This window comes from Pogona vitticeps, chromosome 2 (assembly GCF_051106095.1).
Source record: "Pogona vitticeps strain Pit_001003342236 chromosome 2, PviZW2.1, whole genome shotgun sequence".
NCBI lineage: Eukaryota > Metazoa > Chordata > Lepidosauria > Squamata > Agamidae > Pogona > Pogona vitticeps.
In genome coordinates, this window is record NC_135784.1 from 23,209,229 (window position 1) to 23,232,129 (window position 22,901).

General features: G+C 43.7%; 1 protein-coding gene across 1 annotated transcript in view; it reads left to right on the forward strand.

Annotated features, from left to right (window-relative positions):
* TNXB (tenascin XB) overlaps positions 1-22,901 on the forward strand; it is a 139,380-nt gene that overhangs the window by 69,103 nt on the left and 47,376 nt on the right. The window contains exons 14-26 of the mRNA XM_078386829.1: positions 1-127; positions 2,476-2,769; positions 4,365-4,664; positions 6,517-6,871; positions 8,011-8,348; positions 8,700-8,987; positions 10,960-11,241; positions 16,157-16,444; positions 17,293-17,583; positions 18,161-18,484; positions 19,707-20,018; positions 20,650-20,979; positions 22,394-22,729. The exon at positions 1-127 is cut by the window's left edge and continues 203 nt beyond it. Coding sequence (XP_078242955.1) covers positions 1-127; positions 2,476-2,769; positions 4,365-4,664; positions 6,517-6,871; positions 8,011-8,348; positions 8,700-8,987; positions 10,960-11,241; positions 16,157-16,444; positions 17,293-17,583; positions 18,161-18,484; positions 19,707-20,018; positions 20,650-20,979; positions 22,394-22,729 — 3,865 coding nt within the window. The remainder of the gene's footprint in view (positions 128-2,475; positions 2,770-4,364; positions 4,665-6,516; positions 6,872-8,010; positions 8,349-8,699; positions 8,988-10,959; positions 11,242-16,156; positions 16,445-17,292; positions 17,584-18,160; positions 18,485-19,706; positions 20,019-20,649; positions 20,980-22,393; positions 22,730-22,901) is intronic.

Genomic DNA, 22,901 nt, shown 5'->3' on the forward strand with positions numbered 1-22,901 from the left:
GTCCCAGGGACGGAGCGGAGCGTTGACGTGGTGGGGCTGAGCCCCAGGACAGAGTACGAACTGCAGCTGCATGGGGAGAAGCCCAGCGGACGCTACGATGCTCCGCTCACGACAAAGGCATCAACAGGTACCTCTCTCTCTCTGCAGTTCGCTTCCCCCTGACCGACCAACCTCCTTTTCCCTCTAGAAGATCTTAGGACACATAATTTTGACCGTATCCAGGAGTTTTTCTAACCCACTTGATATTTCTTCATTTCAGTTTTTAGCATTTTTGTTTTCCTATTGTGATATGTTAGAACTCTAGGTTCAGTGCCATTTCCTGGGAGTCTGAGAGTAAAATTGCATGTCAAAGGAATTGCAATCGTGAGCCGTGAGCCATCTATGCTTAAACTTTTCTTACACTTGCAGCTCACCAGTCTTTAGATCTCTGTATCTATCATTTCAAAACCACATCATTTAATTCATTTCATTTTGAACTTAACATTTCTCTTTCAGTCTGGATTGAAACACTGGAGGATCATTCCAGACAGTCCGATTTTAGAGTAAAAATGTACAGTTATTTGCCATTTCTCATTTGCACCTCATCATGTTCATTGCTAATGACTGCTTTGTTTATGCAGATATCCTATTTCCCCAGTGCTCAAGTTGCAATATATTGTATTTGGGAAAATGTAATACTACATTAGTGAATCTATAGCAGTAGTCCCCAACATCGGATAACTCAGGTGTTCTCGGACTGCAGATCCCAGAAACCCTTGCCAGCGCAGCTAGTGGTGAAGGCTTCTGGGAGTTGCAAACTAAGAAACACGTGGCTGATCCGAAGTTGGAATCCACTGATCTAGATCACTGATGAGCCTGCTTTGCAACAGTGGTTGAAACGGAACATATCACCTAGTAGATGGTAATCATAGTTTCATATTTAGTAATAGAATTCAGACACAAGCACATAAAGAGCCTCGTGGCGCAGTGGTTAAAACGCTGTACTTCAAGCTAAAACTGTGCTCACGACCTGGGGTTCAAATCCCAGGTAGCCGGCTCAAGGTTGATTCAGTCTTCCATCCTTCCGAGGTCGGTAAAATGAGTACCCAGCTTGCTGGGGGGGCAATGTGTAGCCTGTATAATTAAAAATTGTAAACCGTCCGGAGAGTGCTTGTAGCACTATGGCGCGGTATATAAGTCAAATAAATAAATAAATAAATAAATAAAAATAAATGTACAGTGATGCCTTGCTTAACGGCGATAATCTGTTCCAGGAAAACTGCTGTTAAGCGAAAACATCGTAAAGCGAAAATAAAAAGCCCATTGAAACGTATTGAAAACCGTTCAATGCGTTCCAATGGGCTAAAAACTCACCGTCCAGCGAAGATCCTCCATATGGTGGCCATTTTTGCTGCCTGTATGGCAAGGATTCCGTCCCTAAACACAGCGGGGAGCCATTTTAATTACCTAGCGGCCATTTTGAAACCTCCAATCAGCTGTTCTAAAAACATCGTTTTGCGAAGAATTGGTTCCCGAAGCAGGGAACCGATCATCACAAAGCGAAATTCCCCCATTTAGACCATCGTTTTGTGATTGCAAAAAGATCGTCGTAAAGCAGATTCATCGTAATGCGGGGCAATCGTTAAGCGAGGCACCACTGTACTTTGGAATAATCATAGAATCATATACGTCTCTGAGGATTCGCAGTCATCGAGGTGTGGTTATCTGGAAGTTGAGTCGTGGCAATTGGACTTCTTTCATATAGAATAATGAACTTGGAAGAGGCCTATAAGGCCATAGAGTCCAACCCTCTACTCAGTCCAGAAATACAAATCAAAGCAGATCTAATGGATGGTTATACAATTTTCTGTTGAGTACTTCCAGCACTGGAGTGCTCACCACCTCCTGAGGTCATTGGTTCCATTCTCATACTGCTCTAACAGTTAAAACATTTTCCTGATATTCAGTCTAAATCCGGCTTCCTGTAGCTTGAGCCCATGGTTACGTGTCCTGCACTCTGGGATGATTCGAGAGCAGATCCTGCCCCTCCTCTGGATGACAACCTTTCAAGTCTTTGGAAAGTGCTATCAGATCTCCCCTCAAGTCTTCTTTTCTCAAGGCTAAACCTGCCCGGTTCTTTCAGTCTTTCCTCCTAGGGCTTCGTTTCCCGCCCCCTGATCATCCTTGTTGCCCTCCGTGTTCCAGTTTGTTGGTATCCTTCTTGAAGTGTGGTGTCCACAACTGGACCCAGTACTCAAGATGAGGCCTAACCAGTGCTGAATAGAAGGGGAACTTATCAATGGCCTAATATCCTAAGGATAAAAACAAAGAGGTTTTTCCTGGGGGGGGGGTTGTGGGAGGGGGGTGTTTAGGCTTTGCTTCTCTTCAAGCTATTTATGTTTTATTTCCCCCAGCCTCTTAGCACAAACTGGACCATCTCGGCTTTCAACTACACCGATCTACATTTTTATATTTATTTTATTCCCCCCAATTTAGCCTCACAGGACGTAGAGGAGCAGGATGCTGTTCCACCCAGCCTAGGAGAGCTGTCCGTGTCTGAGGTCACCCCCGATTCCGTCCGTCTCTCTTGGACTGTCCTCAAGGGGAACTTTGACTCGTTTCTCGTCCAGTACAAGGATTCCCAGGGGAAGACCCAGGCTCTCCCTGTTGAGGGGGTCTCCCGTGAGGTCCATGTTTCCAGCCTGGTTCCTTCGCACAGATACAAGTTCAACCTCTTTGGCGTCTCGGGGCGCAAGCGTGTGGGCCCCCTCTCCACCGAAGCCACGACAGGTCAGCAGCAAGGATCTAACCATCTTTCCCAGAATGTGAAGACATTAAATCCTCCACGAGTTCTATTTGTTGCTGTTGAAGCAGTAAAAAATTTAATTCATGAACTGATTTTATGTTTGCCTCCCTAAAACTCGGAAGAATCCCACCCTAGACCCAACAGCAGGAATGGGTCCTATTACAAGACTAGTGTTTCGCATTTAAAGCTACTGTTTTTTAAGCAATTGGTTAAAACTTTATCAAATTAGAGGTAATAATTTTGTTTTAAAGGTGTCATTTCCAAGCACATCAGTTTGAGGCAGTAGTTCTCAACCTTGGGTCCCCAGGTATTCTTGAACTCCCAGAAGTCTTCGCCCCTCGCTGTGCTGGCCAGGATTTCTGAGAGATGTAATCCAAGAACGTTTGGAGACCCAAGGTTGGAAATCACTGGTTTAAGACTAATTGGTTTGTGGTTATGGAATTCTGCTCAGATTGGCCTGTTCTTTTTATCAGTGGTCATTAGAATGTGATTCTGGCCCATTTGCTGATAAATAAAGCAAGGGTGGGCAAAGAGGAACCTGTCAGGACCCCTGTGGCTCCCGGGGCATTCTTACACTCCCAGTAGAGACTCAGATTTCCCCCCAGCAACAAAAAAAATCTGTCTGCAACCTTTACATAAAACATTTTCCCTAATGTCATCTCCAAAAACTCAAATCTCAAAGCCAGAAATGGACATCTGAACAGTTCATTTTTTAAAAAAATCCTATTTCTAGATCCAGGACAACACACTATACATGCTGGTTTGTGAATATATAGGACCCCCGACCTAATATTACCCACCCATGTTACAAAGCAAGAACTGCATTGTTCTTCGTTTGATGCTCCACCTTGTGACTCTTTGTGCGCTGGATCATGAAGTGCTCTGGTTCGAAACATTGGAATGTTGCCATGCTTCCATTCAGATCTGAAAGAAAGACTCATTTTGGCTCATTTCCCAGAGCTTTGGTAATCTCTCCCGTCATCAAATGGAAGTTGAGAAATAGCCATGACAATTTTATTTTTTAATGGAATACAGTACTGTGGTGCCTCGCATTACGATGTTAATTCGTTCCAGCAAAATCGCTGTAGAACGAAAACATCGTAATGCGAAAAAGCCCATTGAAACGCATTGAAACCCCTTCAATGCGTTCCAGTGGGCTGGAAACTCACTGTCCAGAGAAGATCCTCCATAGGGAGGCCATTTTCAGTGGCTGTCTTGCGAGGAATCCATCCCAGAAAACAGCAGGGAGCCGTTTTATTTACCTGGCAGCCATTTTGAAACCGCCGATCAGCTGTAGAAAAATTGTCATTTTGCGAAGAATCGGTTCCCGAAGCAGAGAACTGATCATTGCAAAGCGAAACAAGCCCATTTAGATCATCGTTTTGCGATGGCAAAAACGTCATCGTAATGCGGGGCAATCATAATGTGAGGCACCACTGTACTCAAACAAAGTGGTCATTCGATAAGAGGTGAAAGGTGCCTCGTAGGCTGAATAGGTGCAGAGATTCTGTTGAAGTTTTGCTTAAGAAATATAGTAAATGCCTCTTTCTTTCAGTCGGCATCTCTTTATCTATTTTAGCCTCCACTACAACTTCCCGGGAAGGGGAAGCCGCCGCTCAGCCCATCCTGGGAGAGCTCTCAGTCTCTGACGTTTCCAGCCGTTCCATTCACCTCTCTTGGACCGTCCAGTCTGGCAACTTTGACTCTTTCCTAGTCCAGTACAAGGACGCCGAGGGCAAGCTGCAGACGTTGCCGGTGGAGAGGGATTTCCGTGATATCATTGTCCCCAACCTGATTCCTTCCCGCAGATATAAGTTCAACCTGTACGGTGTCTCTGGGCGCAAGCGCTCAGCACCCGTCTCCATGGATGCCACTACAGGTCAGCAAACAGCAAGTGTCCAATGGGTGAAAGCAATAAATCATGCTTTCACTGATTTTCTCAGGAAGCACATCCAGCAGAAATATAGTCATCGGTGAAGACCAGTACCAGAACGTGACACTAGATGGGCATGAACCGGTTCGTCCCAGTTCGTAAAGGCAGGCGCTGCTGCTCCCCAACCTCGCCTCCTCGACCTATCAAGCTACTCACCAGCCCCGGCTTGCTTGTTTTTCCCACCCCCTTGGCTGATCTCCCAGTCAGGAGCAAGAGCACAGACTTCTCTGCCCAGCCCTTTTCTCTGAGTGGAGAATCAGTCAAGAAGGCGGGGCAGAGAAGCCTGAGCGGTTGCCGGGACTGGTAGATCCGTTGAATATCAGGGTGCTGGGCCTGGTGAGTGGCTGATTGAGCCAGAGGAAGCAGGGGAGGGGAGCAGCAACACCTCGGCTGCCGCCTTCACGAACTGGGACGAACTAGGATGAACATGGCGCTGTTCCTTTTTTGAACTACACCTCCCAGAATCACCCAGTCAGTGTTGCCACGGGGCATTCTAGCTGGGGGATTCTGGAAACTGGAGTCCAAAAAGAGCCTTAATTGGTGCTCACTGTTTTTCAGAGGATAAAACCCTCCAAAACCCTAGAGAATTTAAGGAAATCTGTTCTAGAATAATTTTCACCAAGGTATAGAAAAGGTACACAGCCGAAATGCGTGGCTTTGGCTTTCAGTGGTCCTTATAATGCCAGAGGCTTTGAGGCTTTGAGTCAAAACAAATTCAAAATCAAGTTTAGTTGAATTTAAAAAAATGTAATTCCCAGTGATGAAAAGCCACAGTAATGAATTTATTTATTTATTTTATTTAACTTATATGCCGCCCACACTACCCAAAGGTCTCTGGGTGGCTCACAACAATTAAAATACAATTAAAAAAAGATAAAACAATTAAAATACAATTAAAATATATACTCTAGAACTTGCCACCAGAACCCACGGTTGATATTATTTCAATTAAATATTGAGAAGCTTTTAGTTAGTCACTCTGAAGTGATATCATTGCCATTTGAGGATTAAAACAACACATCTTAAAGGCATTCTGTGCTGTCACACACAAAGACACAAACACCATTTTGTAATTACAGCTGAAGAGTTTTCCACAGCCAGATCCTGCCCGCTGGGTCTCAGCTCTGAAAGGCTGCTGAACCCTTTTGCCAAATTAGGGCTACGAAGTTTGTTTCTAATAATTTCTTTCCGACTTCTGCTTCGTTGGTTTTGGCCTCAGTCAGTATTAAACGACTGCTGTCTTCATGTGGGAGGGTTGCAGGGGTAAGAACATACATACAGTGGTGCCTCGCATTACGATGTTAATTCGTTCCAGCGAAATCGCTGTAGAATGAAAACGTCATAATGTGAAATTTAAAAAGCCCATAGAAACGCATTAAAACCCGATTAATGCATTCCTAGGGGCTTGAAACTCACCGTCCAGCGAAGATCCTCCATAGCACGTCCATTTTCGCTGCCTGTGCAGCGAGGAATCCGTCCCAGAAAAGAGCGAGGAGCCATGGTTTTACCCAGCGGCCATTTGGAAACCGCCCATCAGCTGGCTGAAAATCATCACTTTGCGAGAATCGGTTCCTGAAGCAGGGAAACGATCATCGCAAAGCCTTCAACGTAAAGCAATTTTGTCGTAAAACGGACCACTCGTAATGCGAGGCACCACTGTAATTCTTCTTGCCTTAAGGGAAGTCGAATGGTAAATCTTTGCATTCTAATCATGGTTTAATTATTACAGGAGCAGAATTTCAGGCCTCCATGACATGTGATTTACTCTACCCTCCCCCCAACCTTTCCACTCTTGTAGGCCCAGCACCGTCAATATCGCCAGAAGAAGTGGACGTCTCGGCCCCCACACAGCCCAGGCTTGGGAAACTCTTGGCTTCCAACATTTCTAGCGATTCCCTCCGGCTTTCCTGGACTATCCTTGCAGGGAATTTTGACTCTTTCTTGATTCAGTACAAAGATGCCGAGGGCAAGCCTCAGGCTCGGCCTGTGGATGGCGGGGCCCTCCGTGAAGTCACCATCTCTGACCTCGCGCCTTCCCATCGGTACCAGTTCAACCTTTATGGAGTCTCTGGGCTCAAGCAAATCGGCCCCATTTCCACCGAGGCTGAGACAGGTCAGCTGTGGCCACAGCATCATTTTTTTCACAGGGGACGGTGATCTCTTTCCCTAGGGAGGTGAGGCAGTTGGGACTCCCCTCTATATCTGAGCTTGGAGAAGCTAATTTCTGGACTAGAACTCGCATGCCCCCCCCAACCAGCGTGGCAGTGATCTGTAATGCAGACCTGGTGTGCCTATAAATAGAAATTAAAACAATAGCTTTTGGATGTGCAGGTATCAGATTTACTTAGTATTATAAGACAAGGGTGTGCAGTGATGATTGGCTAGTAATCATCCCAAGTGTTAACGAATAGTAGTAGTAATAGTAGAAGTAGAAGTAGTAGCAACACACCAGGCATAGTAGTAAGAGACCGGGCAATTGAAATATCTCGCAAGTGGATGGAACATACCTCAGTGGTCCCCATAGTCGTTGGGGCTTTGGGAACAATATCAAGAGATTTCACATGATATAATAAGCAGCTGCAGATTCCAGAAATAACATCACCTGAGCTACCAAAAAAAAAAGGCAGTATTAGGAACAGCATATATAATACGTCAATATTTAACAGACACTTAGGGATTGGTTTAAAACTTGTATCTGTTATGTAATACCAGTCAATATTTTTTTTATAATTTTGATTGACTGTGCCTGGTAGTTTTGAATATTTTTCAATAACAATAATAATTCTGACTTAAGAGAACCTCTTTCAGAGTTTCCCAGGTAGAGGATACTCAGAAGTGATTTTCCCTTCCCTTCCTCTAGGGGGAGCCCTGGGACTGTGCAGCTGGCCCAAGGCCACCCAGGCTGGCTCTTCTCACAGTGGAGAATTGAACACCAGTCCCAACTTCTGGCTCTGCAGTCGGATCCCTAAACCCCTGAGCTCTCCAGCTAGCATTAACCAAACATGAACATAATTATGGATGCGGAAGCAATGCCTTTCTCTTTGGTCCTTTGCTTTTTTAATTTTGTCAGCCTTGTTCTGGGCCGTCAAGCCGGAACCAACTTATAGTAACTCTAACAGGGTTTTCAAGGAAAGTGAGATATTAAAGGAGTGGATTTACCAGTTCCTCTCCCCTCCCCAGTGAGTTTTCCACAAGATTCAAACTCAGGCCGAGTCTGTCACTCTGACCACTGCACCGTACAGTCTACAGAGACATAACTAAATATCTGGGCAGTGAGTAGTAATTAGCAAAGCTCTGATCCCTGTGTGATGGGCATTCACTCCCTGGTCCTCTCTGTTTCAGCCCCGCTGATGGAGAAACCTACTCCTCCCATCAGGCTGGGGGAACTGACAGCTGCCAACGCCAGGCCAAACTCTCTCGATCTCTCCTGGACTGTTGAAGAGGGGAATTTTGACTCTTTTATCGTCCAGTATCGAGATGCTCAAGGCAAACCCCAAGCCCTCCCGGTGGACGGGAGCCTGCGTTCTCTTCACCTCCACGACCTGGCTCCCTCTCACCGATACAAGATCAACCTGTACGGCATCTTTGGCAGAAAACGCCTCGGTCCTGTCTCCACCGAAGCAGTGACAGGTCAGCAGAGGGGCTTCAATGCCGAAAGGGGCCCAACTCTGGCGCTCTCTCTCTCTCTCTCTCTCTCTCTCTCTCGTTCTCTGGTGCTGTGTTTCCTCCCTAGGGACCAAGGAACGGGAGGACCAGACTTAACCGTCTTCTGCACTGCTTGAGCATCTCCCCTTCTTTCTGTTTGGTCTTTCCCTAATGTTTTTTCCTTTCTTTTCTGATTCGTATAATTCGGTTTCAGACACCAGCCTTCTCCTGTTTTTCTCCTCTCGCCACTGACTGGGGTTCAGAAGCTTTACCCTTGTCTTCCATAAATTCCTCAAGCCATTCTGTAATATTTTTTATCCTCCGTTTGTTCTTCAGCGCCCTTGCCAACCACGCCACCACCTCGACCCACCTTGGGACAGCTCTCGGTCTCAAATGTCACTCGCGATTCTGTTCATCTTTCCTGGACGGTTCCCACTGGAAGCTTCGACTCCTTCGTGATCCAGTACAAGGACGCAGAGGGAAAGCCACAGTCGCTGCCTGTGGAGGGGGAGACCCGTGAGGTCACGGTCCCCGGCTTGGTTCCTTCCCGCAGATACAAGTTTAACCTCTATGGAGTCTCTGGGAAAAAGCGTGTTGGGCCCATTTCTACTGATACGCTCACAGGTAGGGATGTGAAAATCTCTCTGCTCTCAGAGAACGTATGTGTGTGAGTTCCTTAACCCTCTCCCTGCCATTTTTCTTTTCTGTTCACTCCGTCAATCGATCAGTCTGATTCATTTGCCTTACAGTGATGCCTTGCTTAACGACGTTAATTTGTTCCAGCGAAATCGCTGTAGAGCGAAAATGTTGTAAAGCGAAATAAAAAAGCCAATTGAAATGCATTGAAAACCTTTCAATGCGTTCCAATGGGCTGAAAACTCACCGTCCAGCAAAGATCCTCCATAGGGGCAGCCATTTTCAGTGCCCATGCAGCGAGGAATCCGTCCCTAAGCACAGCGGGGAGCCATTTTCTTCAGCCACCGGCCATTTTGAAACCCAACGATCAGCTGTTTTTGATTGTTGTAAAGCGAAAATCAGTTCCCAAAGCAGGGAACCGATCATCGCAATGTGGAAAAACCCCTTTCAGACCATTGTTTTGCAATCGCAAAAGCGGTGGCAAAAACCTCACCGTCAAGCGATTCATCGTTAAACAAGGTAATCGTAAACCGGGGCACGACTGTATTTATAAGCAACCTTTCTCCCAATAAGGGAACTCATAGGATTAAAAAGAATAGAATTAAAAACAAATAAACTATACATTTAAAAAAATGTTAAACTATAATACTGATTGAAATACACTGAATGATTTGAAACTTTTAAAACAAACTTAACTAAAAACAGCGTTCAGGAACTCAGTTAAGAGTACAGTGGTGACCTGCAAAATGAGCACTTCGTTTAACGACAAATCTGCATAGCGATGATTTTTTTGCGATCGTTTTTGCGATCGCATTGCGATGTTTTAAATGGTAAAACATCGCTTTGCGATGATCGGTAAGCTGTTTCGCTTACTGATTTTCGCATAGCAATGTTTTTAGAACAGCTGATTAACGTTCCAAAATGGCCTCTGGGTAAATAAAATGGCCGCCCGCTGTGTTTTTGCCCGGAGTCCTCGCTTACCGGGCAGCGAAAATGGCGGCTGTATGGAGGATATTCGAATAACAGTGAATTTTTTGCCCACAGGAACGCATTAAACGTGTTTTAATGCATCCCTATGGGCTTTTTTGTTTCGCATAGCGACGAATCCATATTTTTCTGGAACTGATTATCGTCGCTATGCAGGGCACCACTGTATTAAAATCGGTTGTGATTCTTTACATTAACTTTCATATATATTTTTTTTAAATGGGTAAATGCAAAAGAATATAATCTGTGAACTGTGGTTTCTTCCCAAAGACGGAGGACGTGGGCTGTCATCTTCAAAAGCTCACACTGATACAAATCACAATATTTTATGCCACAGTGTTTTTGTTATTAGAGATGGGCACGAACCATGGCTTTGTGAGTTCGTGCCAGTTTGTTGAGCAGCTGAACAGGTGTTTGGTTTCAAAGCCCCACCTCCTCCACTAGGCGCCCACTCAGAGACAGCACCCGGAGGAGGAAGGGTAGGGAAGTTAGGCTATTGTCTCTGAGAGGATGCCTGCCAGAGGAAACAGTACTTTGAAGCTTAGTCACTAAATTAACTAGCACAAATTACCAAACTGACTGTTTATGCCCATCTTTTGTTATTCATTTTGAGTTATTAATATTAAAGATGATTTTTAGCTTATGTTATTGTGTATTGGTTATGGTGCTGGAAACTGTGTTCTTGTGCTGAACCGTAGGATTTTTCTAAAAGCTTGGTATTTTTGATTTTTGTGTTATGTTTTATTTGTTTTATTGCAGCTTTTTGCCAAACACCAAAAGAATTCTTACTAAATTTTTTGTTAAACCCATTTTAAAAAAATATTTATTACAAATATATTTATTAAATATTTAATAAATCGTGTTTTAATTAAATGTAAATGGATGTAAATAGTGGCTTTTCCTCTATGTGCACATGGATTATTACTTTACTTTAAAATTCATCCTTCTCTTCTGATCATCTCTGTTCTTCCAGCATCGTTACCAGAGGAACCTCCAAGTTTGGGGGAACTCTCTGTTTCGGATATCACCAGCGATTCCGTCCGTCTCTCTTGGACAATCCGCACTGGGAGTTTTGATACTTTCCTGATCCAGTACAAGGATGCCCAGGGCAAGCCTCAATCAATCCCAGTGGAGGGAGTCTTTCGTGAGCTCACTGTCCCAAATCTCGTCCCATCCCGCAGATACAAATTCAACCTCTACGGAGTCACTAGCCGCAACAAGCGACTTGGCCCTGTTTCGACGGATGCTGTCACAGGTCAGCTTAATTCGAACTCGGTCTTTTCTTGAACATCTGTCTTCAGTGCCAATCCACACAACCAAGGGAAAAAGTAAAATGCAGTGGTTGCACAACAGAATTGTGGCGTTTTAGTATCAGAAAGGACGGGAGGGGTTCATCTGGCCCACCACAAGAATCTTGTGATTACAACATCTTGGATGAATGGCTGTCTAGGTTTTGTTCAGGTGCTCCTGTTCAAGGCATCTCCGGGTAGCTGGTCTGGCATACTTCTAAATATTGTTCAGTTTCATCTCAAGCTAGAAACAGACATTAAAGATAGCTGTTTATTGGTAGGTGAGAATCTTTAATTAATGAAAACTTGCAAGTGTCAGAACAAGAGCTTCTCTCACCTCTGGGGAGTATGCAGATTAACTACCACATTTTTCTGTGTATAAGATGCCCCCATGTATAAGACGCCCCCACTTTTCTAACCCAAAATTAATATATCTAAGTGGGGCTTAGCAAATGAAGGGTAAAAAGGATCAAAGTGCTGCAGGATGGCTTTGGTCCCTGCTTTCCCTTGGGGGAAAGGGATCAAAGCAATTCCATGACTGCACAATTATTTCGATCCCTTTCCCCCTTATACAGCCACGGGATTGCTTTGATCCTTCCCCCCTCCTTTTGCTAAGCCCCATGGGACTTAGCAAGCAGAGGGGAAAGTAGGAATCAAAGCGATCCTGCAGCACTTTGATCCCTCCTTTCCTTTTTCTAAGGCTTAGCAAGTGGAGGGGAAAGCAGGGATCAAAGCCCTGCAGGATCACTTTGATCCCTGCTTTCCCCCCTCCACTAGTTTTTTCTCTTCAGCTTACTTCCATGTATAAGACGAACCTCAATTTTTAGCCTAAAGGTTTTAGACAAAAGTATAGTCTTATACACAGAAAAATACGGGAGCTTAGTTTGGAGCTTGGACTTCAAGACTTTATTTTTTTTATATACTTAATTTTTATTTTATACAAAAAAATACACAAAAGAACACATACATAACAACAAAAATACAAAAAAATACAAGTAATAGTGCTTATTATAAACTAAATTCTAATGTGCACCCCATACCCACGGGACTCTATTTACTATAATAATTTTTTTCTTACAGATTACCTCTCTAAAATTGTATTGAGTATTCTTTAGAGGCTTTCCCCCTTCCTTTCACTAACACAAATTTCACAAATTTACCCCAAATATCATAGAAATTGTTACATCTTATTTCCCCTCTTTTTATTTTAAGTTCCATAGTCAATTTATCATTTAATGCAATATCCCATACTTCACAATACCAGTCTTCAATTTTAATATCATTCTTGTCTTTCCAAAATCTAGCTATTAATATTCTAGCACCTGTCATAAAATTAGTGATTAATTCTTTCGAGTGATGGTCCAGATCTGTATTATCAAAAATTGACAATAAAGCAATTTTGGCATTAAAATCAATATCTTTACCAAATATATCACACATTTCCTTAAAAATCAATTCCCAAAATTTCTTAACCACTTTACATTCCCACCACATATGAAAATACGTACCAATTTCCTCATCAAATTTCCAACATGCTTTGGGGTATGTTGGATTTATTATATTCAATTTTACAGGAGTCAAATACCACCTTAGACAGATTTTTAAAAATTTTTCCTTTATTCTTGTTGACATTAATCTTAACACTCTCATCTTCCACATTTTTGTCCCATCCTCTAATTTATATCTGTTTTTAAATCGTTTTCCCAAATTAATTTTAAACCTTCTATTCCCCATTACCAGCTTCATGGAAGCATTCATTAACGATTCTCATTCTAAAACCCAATAAGGATCAAACAGATCCGGGATCCTATAGACCTATATCTTTAATAAACCAAGATGCTAAGATTTTTACCGCTATATTGGCAAATAGATTAAATAGATTTATAGCAAATTATATTAAAGAAGACCAATGTGGTTTCATTAAGGGTAGACAAATGGACAATTTAACTAGACGAGTTTTAAATATTATGCATGAAATAGAAAAAGAAAAAATAAAAGCAATGATTTTATCATTGGATATATTTAAAGCCTTTGATTGTGTTGAATGGTCAACACTAAAACTTCTTATAAGAGGTTGGGGATTTGGTAAAAAGTTTAGAGGTGTTATAGATCAATTATACTTAGATAATACTTCAGAAATAATAGTTAATGATGGTATAACGGAAAAGATCTTTCTAGGCCGAGGTACTAGACAAGGCTGCCCACTTTCACCAATATTGTTTTGCATGATTATAGAATTATTAGCTAACACAATAAGAAATGATAAATTAATTAAAGGAACAGGTAAAAATGAAATGATTAAAATTAATTTGTTTGCTGATGATTCCTTACTGACTATTAAAAATCCATTAGAGAGTATGGAAAACATTAAAAACCATTTAGAAAAATTTGGGGAAATAACAGGTTTAAGGATTAATTGGCAAAAATCACAAATGATGATGTTTAACTATAATATACAGGAACAAGAAATGTTTGTGAATAAATACAGTGGTGCCTCGCTTAACGAGTGCACCGTTTAACGAAAAATCCGTATAGCGATCCCTTTTTGGGGATCGCTATATGGATCAGCCCCAATCGCCGCACTCGCTTTGCGACGATTGGGGCTCCGGCGGCCATTTTGGAGCCGCCGAACAGCTGATCGGCGGCTCCAAAATGGCCGCGGATGGCCCGAAATGCCCCCCCGCAGCGTTTTCGCGACCTCCCTAAGCAAGGGGAGGGCGCGAAAACGCTGATAGGGGCCATTTCGGGTCATCCGGCGGCCATTTTGGAGCCGCCGATCAGCTGATCGGCGGCTCCAAAATGGCCGCCGGAGCGAAAACATCGCTGGAGGGGGTAAGTTTAAACACTTATTGGAACGCATTAAACTAAGTTTAATGCGTTCCAATAGGTTTTCCTGCCCCGCACAGCGATGTTTTCGTATAGCGAAGGTTAATCCGGAACGGATTAACCTCGCTATACGGGGCACCACTGTATAGCGTTAAAATGTGTAATCTTATCAAATATTTAGGTATAAACATAATTAGAACAACTCAAAAATTAAAAGAGAAACATTCTAATAAATTAAAAAATGAAATTAAAGATAAATTGCAAGAGTACGCCAAATTGAAACTATCATGGTTTGGGAGAATTGCTTTAATTAAGATGAAAATATTACCGAAGATTACTTTTTTATTTAGGATGCTCCCAATACGATTAGAAGAAGAGGATTTTAAATATTGGCAGGGATTAATTAATGGATTTTGTAATCAAGGCAAAAAATCTAGAATAAATAAAAGATATTGGTATAAGGCTCAAAAAAAAGGAGGTTTAGGTATGCCCAATGTTAAAAATTATTATATAGCAAATCAATTAAGAGTTATTGGAGATATTATATTCAACAAAGAAAAATTAATTTGGTGGGAGATGGAATCTTCAGAAATAAATGGAAATGCTGAAGGATACTTGTTTAATATACTAAAGAGAAATTCAATAAATCAGATTAAAAACCCCTTTTTAAGAAACCTGTTAAATATTTGGAATAAATATAAAGAGAAGTTTTGTCCCTTAACTTCACCATTAAAACTAGTGACTGAGATAGAAAACTTTCCTACAAATTTAAAGGATTTAGTAGAACTATTTAAGAATAAAAGGGTTGCAAGATTGAAGGACTGGATGGGTAACATGAGATCGAAGGAGTTGATTATGTCTAAACTGCAATCTAATAAACTATCATGGTATAATCTTATTCAGTTAGACACCTGGACAAAGGATTGGTTGAAAACTAATGGTAAATGTAGAGAACTTACTAAGTACGAACAATTTCTGTCATCACATGAAGATATGCAAGATACAATTTTGAAAGGAATAGTAAGTAAAATATATAATATAATTTTGGAACAAGAGGAAAAAGAATGGGACTTCAAGACTTTAAAGTGTGCAATTGTTTGTCTAATTTCACAAACCACAAAAGAAGGCCTTAGGGAATGGTTCCACTGACAAGAAGAACCGCTGTTAAACTGATTTAAGCGTTTTTCAAATCAATTTATAAATTCCCAGGCATTCAACTCATGGATAGAGTTTATTTATTTGGGCTGCAAAGTTAGTTTTTTCAATTATAGCGGGCAAGAGCTTTTTAAAATACCTCACTTCTGAATTGATTTAATGGGCAGTTTGGTTGTTGTGGACAATGCTGTTGATTTACTCAGTGCCCCTGTTATACTTTGGAGGCATCAGCAGTGTGGGTTTCACTGTCCTGCTTTTAGAAACATTTCCTATAGAAATGTTTAGCGATGCAGCGCTTAGTGCACAGTGACCACCATTGTTTTTTTGTTGAGGGTGTATCACTGTATCACTTAATCAATATGTTCTTTGTATTGCTTTTTTCCCCCAGACTCCATCTACATTTTCTTCCTCTCCTCCTCCTGTTTTTGGTTGCAATATTTTTGTTTTTGATTCCTACATTGAAATTTCTGTTTTCCATGCATTTTCTCCAGTTTTCACACAAACCATGTAGTTCTTTCGGCATGGGAGAACGCAATTGTTCTAAATTTGGGTCTGCTTCCCTTTGTGTCGGCTAATTCATGTCTGCATGGGAACATCCAAACCTCCTGAGGCAGATGATGGTGACTGTCATCATTTCTCACCGTCGCCTGCACTGGCTAGGGTGTAGGACTCCCGATGACAGCTGGGGTGACCTGTTTTTCCACCTCTGTTTCATGTCCAAGAGTGGAAGTTATTTATTATTAGGTGTTTGTGGAAGTATTTCTACCCCTATGGTGTGACAGTCCTAAAAAGTGCGTAGATGATTCAGAAAAGCCCACTGTGGTTCTAGCAAATCAAGATTTCCTAACCTCTCTGTGTGTTTCTTTCTCTCCCTCTCTTTCTCTCTTCTACTTCCAATAGCATCTCCTCCAGCCGAAACGATAGCTCCGCCCAGCTTGGGACAACTCTCTGTATCTAACCTCACTACTGATTCCGCCCATCTCTCCTGGACCGTCCGTACAGGGAACTTTGACTCTTTCTTAATCCAGTACAAAGACGCTGAAGGCAAAACCCAGGCCTTGCCCTTGGAGGGAAACGCCCGCGAGGCCACCATCCCTGGCCTCTCACCTTCCCGACGATACAAGTTCAACCTTTTTGGGCTTGTAGGCCGCAAACGCCTTGGCCCCGTCTCTGCTGATGCAGTCACAGGTCAGTGTGCCTGAAAAGCCACATCGAGCTATTGTATCAAGGTCTCATTCACAAGAGACCTTGCCAAGGATAAATGACAGGTTCCATGCAAATGCACATCACAAAGAACCTCTTTTGGAAAAGCAGAGCAGTGGACCTGACACAAGCACAGAACACAACAGAGGGCCCCTGTCATCAGTTTAATTTCCCCACCTTGTCATGTCCACAACACCCATGTCAGAAGTTGCAAGGAGATTATAATGGGCACCTCAAGGAGGTGCTCAGTGGTGCTGGCGGCAACTTCCCATCCAGTCCTCATTGCTACCACTGGACTATATCCCTCGGGGTGAAACAGTTGTGAGGCATGGCCAGACGACAGCACGGATGGTGTATAGAGTGGACCAATTTGTAAATTACATTATAAAATAATTTTCCTCTTTAATTTAGTGCTATAGCTACAGCACTAAATGGATAGAACGCTAATTCAAGCTCTTGCCGCATCTTGTCAGTTTAGCGCTATTTCACTTGCTAATATTTTTTAAAAAAGAAGGGATTTGAACACCGACAAAAGGGATGGATAAGAAAAGGGTGATAATGGCAGAGAAAGGTAAAGGGTTGTGTGATGTGGGGACACTTGAAACGCACCTTCCTAAAATAATAAAATATTTCTGTGCGGGGTGGAAACAGCTATTTAGATGAATGAGGTATAAAATGGGCGAGGTATAAAAAATTCACATCAACCCATAATTCTTTTCCCCAGTTATGCCCTTAATTGGCTCCTGCATACCTTTACTTGTTGGAAACTCTGTGTGGGCACAGTTTTAATTCCTGTTTTCCCATTCTACCACCCCCTTCCACCCCCTTGCCAGCCTCTACAGTAAAGAAGGAAGAGCCAGCGAAGCCCAGCCTTGGAGACCTTTCTGTGTCCGACATCACCAGCAATTCTGCTCTTCTCTCCTGGACCGTCGCTACAGGAAACTTTGACTCCTTCCTTATCCAGTACAAGGATGCAGAGGGCAAAACGCAGGCACTCCCCGTGGAGGGAACGTCTCGTGAGGTCACGGTTTCAAACCTGGCCCCTTCCCGCAGATACAAGTTCAACCTTTTCGGCCTTTTTGGTCGCAAGCGCCTTGGCCCCGTCTCCTCTGAGGCCACGACAGGTCAGCCGAAGCAGACACCCCTTCTCTTGTTTTTTTGTCCCAAAATATGTGGGGAGGGAGGGAACCAGAGGAGCCAATTCTTATCATCTATGCCAATAGTTCCCAGCCTTGGGTCCCCACGTGTTCTTGGACTGCAGTTCCCAGAAGCCTTCACCCCTAGCTGTGCTGGCCAGGATTTCTGGGAGTTGTAGTCCGAGAACATCTGGGTGACCCAAGGGTGGGAACCACTGTTCCACACCATCATTAGGAAAGTGCTCTAGAGGTTGCCTGACATAAACTGTCATTCCGTAGTCATTATATAGTCTCCCCTCTCTCTCCTCAGCTTTTAAAACAGCCTCTTATCCTTCTCAGGGTCTCAAGATCTAGGCCGGAAGAAACATCACCCCTGCATGTCCACCATATTAACATGCCCATTTCTCTCTTTGCAGCCATTTTGCTTCCTGGTTTTTTGGTGTTTTTCATCCTTTCTTCCCTACCTCTGATAGCAAAATCTTCCAGGTGGAACGTTTCTTAGGGCCCTGGGGTGTCTTTTCTTCCCTCCCCCCCCCAGATTCCAAACTCCCATTTTCTATCCTAGTTAAACCAGAGGAGGAAGAGCAGAAAGAAGAAGAGGAAAAGGAGGAAGAAGACAGAAGGCATAAACCTCGCTTGGGGGAGCTCAAGGTCTCGGAAACCAACAGCGATTTCGTCCGTCTGTCGTGGAGTGTCCCAACTGGGAGTTTTGACTCCTTCCTTGTTCAGTATGAGGATGGAGAAGATGACATACAGACATTGCCTGTGGATGGGACCGCACGTGAGGTTACAGTCCCTAACCTGGTTCCCTCCCAGAGATACCGATTTGAACTCTATGGCATCTCCAAGGGAGAACGCCTTGGCCCAGCATCCACCAGCACTATCACAGGTCAGCAGCACACGTCCGCCTTTGTCTCACCTCTAGAGTCAACACGGAAGGCCCTGTTTTCTGCTAGGCAGTGGTTCCCAACCTTGGGCCTCCAGATGTTCTTGGACTAAAACACCCAGAAGCCTTTGCCACTAGCTGAGCTGGCCAGGATTTCTGGGAGTTATAGTCCAAAAACATCTGGAGAACACAAAGTTAGGAACTTCTGTGCTACGGTTTTATCTTGTTTGTTGGCTTGCCTCTAGTAGCTAGTGCCAGGCCCATCGTATGATGCAAAGTACCATTTCTTCTACTTCCGTTTATTAAAAAGATAGAACATTGCGACAGATACTGTACTTAGAAATCTGGGACCAGTGAGATAATGAACAAAGTCTCCAGGACAGGAGAAATGGCTGCTGTAACAACTAGAGACACCTGTGCTCCAGAAGCAAAATATACCGTAACAGTACTATGTCACAATCTCCCACATCATTCTAACTGGAACCTATTCAAATTAGGATACATTTTTGCAGGATCCAATGCCTGTTGACTTTTTTTTTTTTACAAAATAAGCTATGATTAGTACAGTGGACACTGCTATCTGCGGGATCTATATATACACACACCGTGTTTCCCCGAAAATAAGACAGGGTCTTATATTAATTTATGCTCCAAAAAACCAAAAAAAACCAAAAACATCAGGGTTTATTTTCAGGGGATGCTTTATTTTTTTCATGGTTTTTTCCAAGTTTAAGTTTATTGTATTAGCTAAAAGCCGTCACAATTGTGCAATGATCTACATTTATTCAAATACAGTCCTGTCATCTTCTTCTGGTTGCTGCACAAGGGTGGAGGGCGGGCTTACACTTAACTAGGGCTTATTTTGGGGGTAGGGCTTATATTACGAGCATCCTGAAAAATCATACTGCAGCTTATTTTCAGGTAAGGTCTTATTTTCAGGGAAACAGGGTGTGTGTATGAAACCAATCTCTGTGGATGCTGCAGTCTTACTGTATAACTTTTCCTGCCCCTGCTCCGTTTTGCTTTTGAGCCTTTCTTCCTCGCTTTGCATTAGCATCCACGTGGTCAGCAAGTTTGTTGGAGGTGTAGCTGTAAGTCTGCCTGATCCATACAGTTGTCTCTATTTTTCCTCTTCTTGTTGTACATCCCATGACTGGACGCTTGTCGTTCTCGGAAGCTGTGAATCCGCGATCCCCTACTCAGGTCCCCTCTCTTTCTCGTACAGCTCCGGCAGCGCAAGAGCAAAAAGTGCAAGCCACAGCCACGCCACCTCCAGAGCCCAAACTGGGGGAGCTCTCTGTGTCCGAGGTCACCGGGGACTCTGTCCGTCTCTCTTGGGATGTCCCCACTGGGACATATGACTCCTTCTTGGTCCAGTACGTGGATGCTGAAGACAACCCACAGGAGATCCCTGTGGACAAGGAGACCAACTCAATAGTGATCTACTACCTGGTGCCTTCCTACAGATATATATTCTACTTGTATGGTGTTTCTGGACGGAGGCGCTTGGAACCCATCTCCGTCAGTGTGGTTACAGGTCAGAAAAGGATCTAGAAATACGGGGTCTTTCTCTGCTTCTCAGCTTGTCTCGTTGTGATTGTAGGGGGTTGTCTTTCTTCCCCTACCTCTAGTCCTTTGGCTCTTTTCTGTGGTTCCTGTAGATCTCTTCCTAAGAAGGGACCAAAAAAAATGACTTTTTTTTTTTTGCATTGGTGAAAGGAGTTGCACACAGTTTTATCCAGCCAATTAATATCTTTGGCATATTATGCACACCCGAAGTTCCAAATAATCTCCAAAGGCAGACAATGCAGGAGTGATTACAGTAATCTCACCGAGGTGTTACCAGGACATGAGTAACTCCTGAGTAGCTAAGCAAGAAATATTCCTGACCGTATATTCTCTTTTCCTGGATAGCTCAGTGGTTTAGTGATCTGATTTTAGAGCCAGAGGTTAGGAGTTTGATTCCTCACTGGGCCTTCTTGATGCGGGGGGGGGGGGGGGGGCTGAACTGGATGATCCATAGGGCCCTTCTATTTCTAACAGCCTAGCAGGACCCTTTATTTCTTCTTATGCCAGGAAGGTCATTGGGCGGCAGTGAAAGAAGGCCAAGCTCCATTGGAATACTCTGCAGGCGTCTTTTTCACTCATGATCTTTGTATTGATTGTAGTTACGACAGGTGGTGAAGCAGAGGAAGAAGAGGAAAAGGCGGAGAACGAGGGTCCTGACGGCACCGAGCCCCGCTTGGGGGAGCTTTCGGTCTCCGAAGTCACCAGCGACGCTGCCCGTCTCTCTTGGACGGTCCCCACGGGAAGCTTTGATTCTTTCTCAGTCCAGTACAAGGATGCTGATGGAAAACCCCAGGCGCTGCCTGTTGGAGGGGACGCCCGGGAGGTCCTGATCCCCAGTCTTTCCCCTTCTCACAAATACAGGTTCAATCTCTATGGCATCTCCGGAAAACAGCGTTTGGGACCCATCTCTGCCAGTGCTGTGACAACAGGTCAGGAGATGCCCTGGAGAAAGGAGTGGGGTGGGATTTACAATTGATTTTGTGCTTACTACTCTCTTACTCAAGAGTTTCCACTTTATTAGGTTTCGGGTCAGTCTCAGGTTTTTGGAACCGCCTGAAATGATCATCCGCGGCTGCTTCTTCTTCTTTTTCCTCCCTTCTTGCCTTCCTGTTTTTCTCCCAGTCGGTGGGCCTGAGTGCATGACAAGGTAGAGGCCGCCACAGGCCCTGAGGTCCACAGCAAGGTGGGAAAAGTGCAAAGGGGTACTAATATCTGTAAACAGTACAGTGGACCCTCTACTTACAGAATTAATCCGTATTGGAACGGTGGCTGCAAGTCGAAAAGTCTGTAGGTCGAATCTCCATTGAGCTACAATGCACTGAAAACCGATTAATACCATAACCGACGGTTTTTATTCTATTTTTGTTCCATTTTGGTTTTTTTCTGGTCTGTAAGTCAATTCTCCAGCTGCAAGTCGAATCTAAATTTTGCAGCCAGAGAAGCCTGTAACTCGAAAAGTCTGTAAGTCGGGCCGTCTGTAAGTCGAGAGTCCACTGTATTTGCTGTACCTGCAAAATACATCATGGGACAACTGAAGTTGAGTGAAGAAGGAACAGGATACATTTCTGCAGGGGGGAAAAAGAAACATTAAAAATAAAGAATACGAGCATGTTGAGGCACCTTAAAGGCTAATTGCTCTATTCTAATGTAAGCTTTTTGTTTTGTCCTCTGACGGGTCCACAAAAGCTCACATTAAAAAACAGAACAGGAGCGCTACACAGAAGCCCTCTTATCAATCTTTTTAAAAGGTTGGATAATTGGGCAAGGGCCTCAGTGTGTGTGTGTGTGTGTGTGTGTGTGTGTGTGTGTGTGTGTGTGTGTGTGTGTGTGTGTGTGTGTTTGTTTGTTTGTTTGTTTGTTTGTTTGTTTGTTTGTTTAGACACCCAGACATGTTTCTGTGCGTTCAGGTGGTTGGTCCTTCAGATGGTGAAATTTCAAGCCAGGAAATCGTTTTGTGTGAAAATCAGCATTTCAAATTTGGCCTGGAACACAGAGAGGCAGAGAGCTAGAATACTCTCTCTCATCCTTGATAACTCCCCCATAGTTGCATCAAGTCAATCATCTGCCTATGACATCCTGCATGAAGTAAAGCCTGCAAGCACTCTTCAGAGGCAGCCCCAAGTATAATGCATTGGCAGTAGTCTAACCTGTGTGTGTTACCAGGAGCTGTAATGTCAGAAGTCTCTGAAACTATGCTCTGCTGCCTCTAATTTTGCTTTCTAACCTGAGAGTAAGGTTTCCTCACTCTGTGTGTGCTTCCTGGGTCACAAGGAAAGGCCATCATAAAATCCATCTGAATTCCATTAGTTGCTTACTTGCTCCCCAACTCTGTTTTAATTATAGCAACCGCAGGTGACAAGAAGCCACAGGAAGTGGGACCAAAGGCAGACAAAGAGATCCCTCGTGGAATGCAGGCGCCCCGCTTGGGGAAGCTTTCGGTCTCCGAAGTCACCAGCGACGCTGCCCGTCTCTCTTGGACGGTCCCCGCGGGAAGCTTTGACTCTTTCTCAGTCCAGTACAAGGATGCCGAGGGAAGACCCCAGGCGCTGCCTGTCGGAGGGGACGCCCAGGAGGTCCTGGTCCCCAACCTGGCCCCCTCTCACAAATACAAGTTCAATCTCTTTGGCATATCCGGAAAACAGCGTTTTGGACCCGTCTCTGCCAATGCAGTCACGACAGGTCAGCTGATGCTCTTGCTTTTAGAAGGAGGGGGCAGGGCCACTGAGTTCACTTTCCTATTGTTTAACTCAGCTTTCCCACTTTATTAGATTTTTCCGTTAATATCTTCTTTTTTCAATTCTCTGGAAAGACCATCATCTGCCTCTTTTTTTGCCCTAGTTTCTTCCTCTGC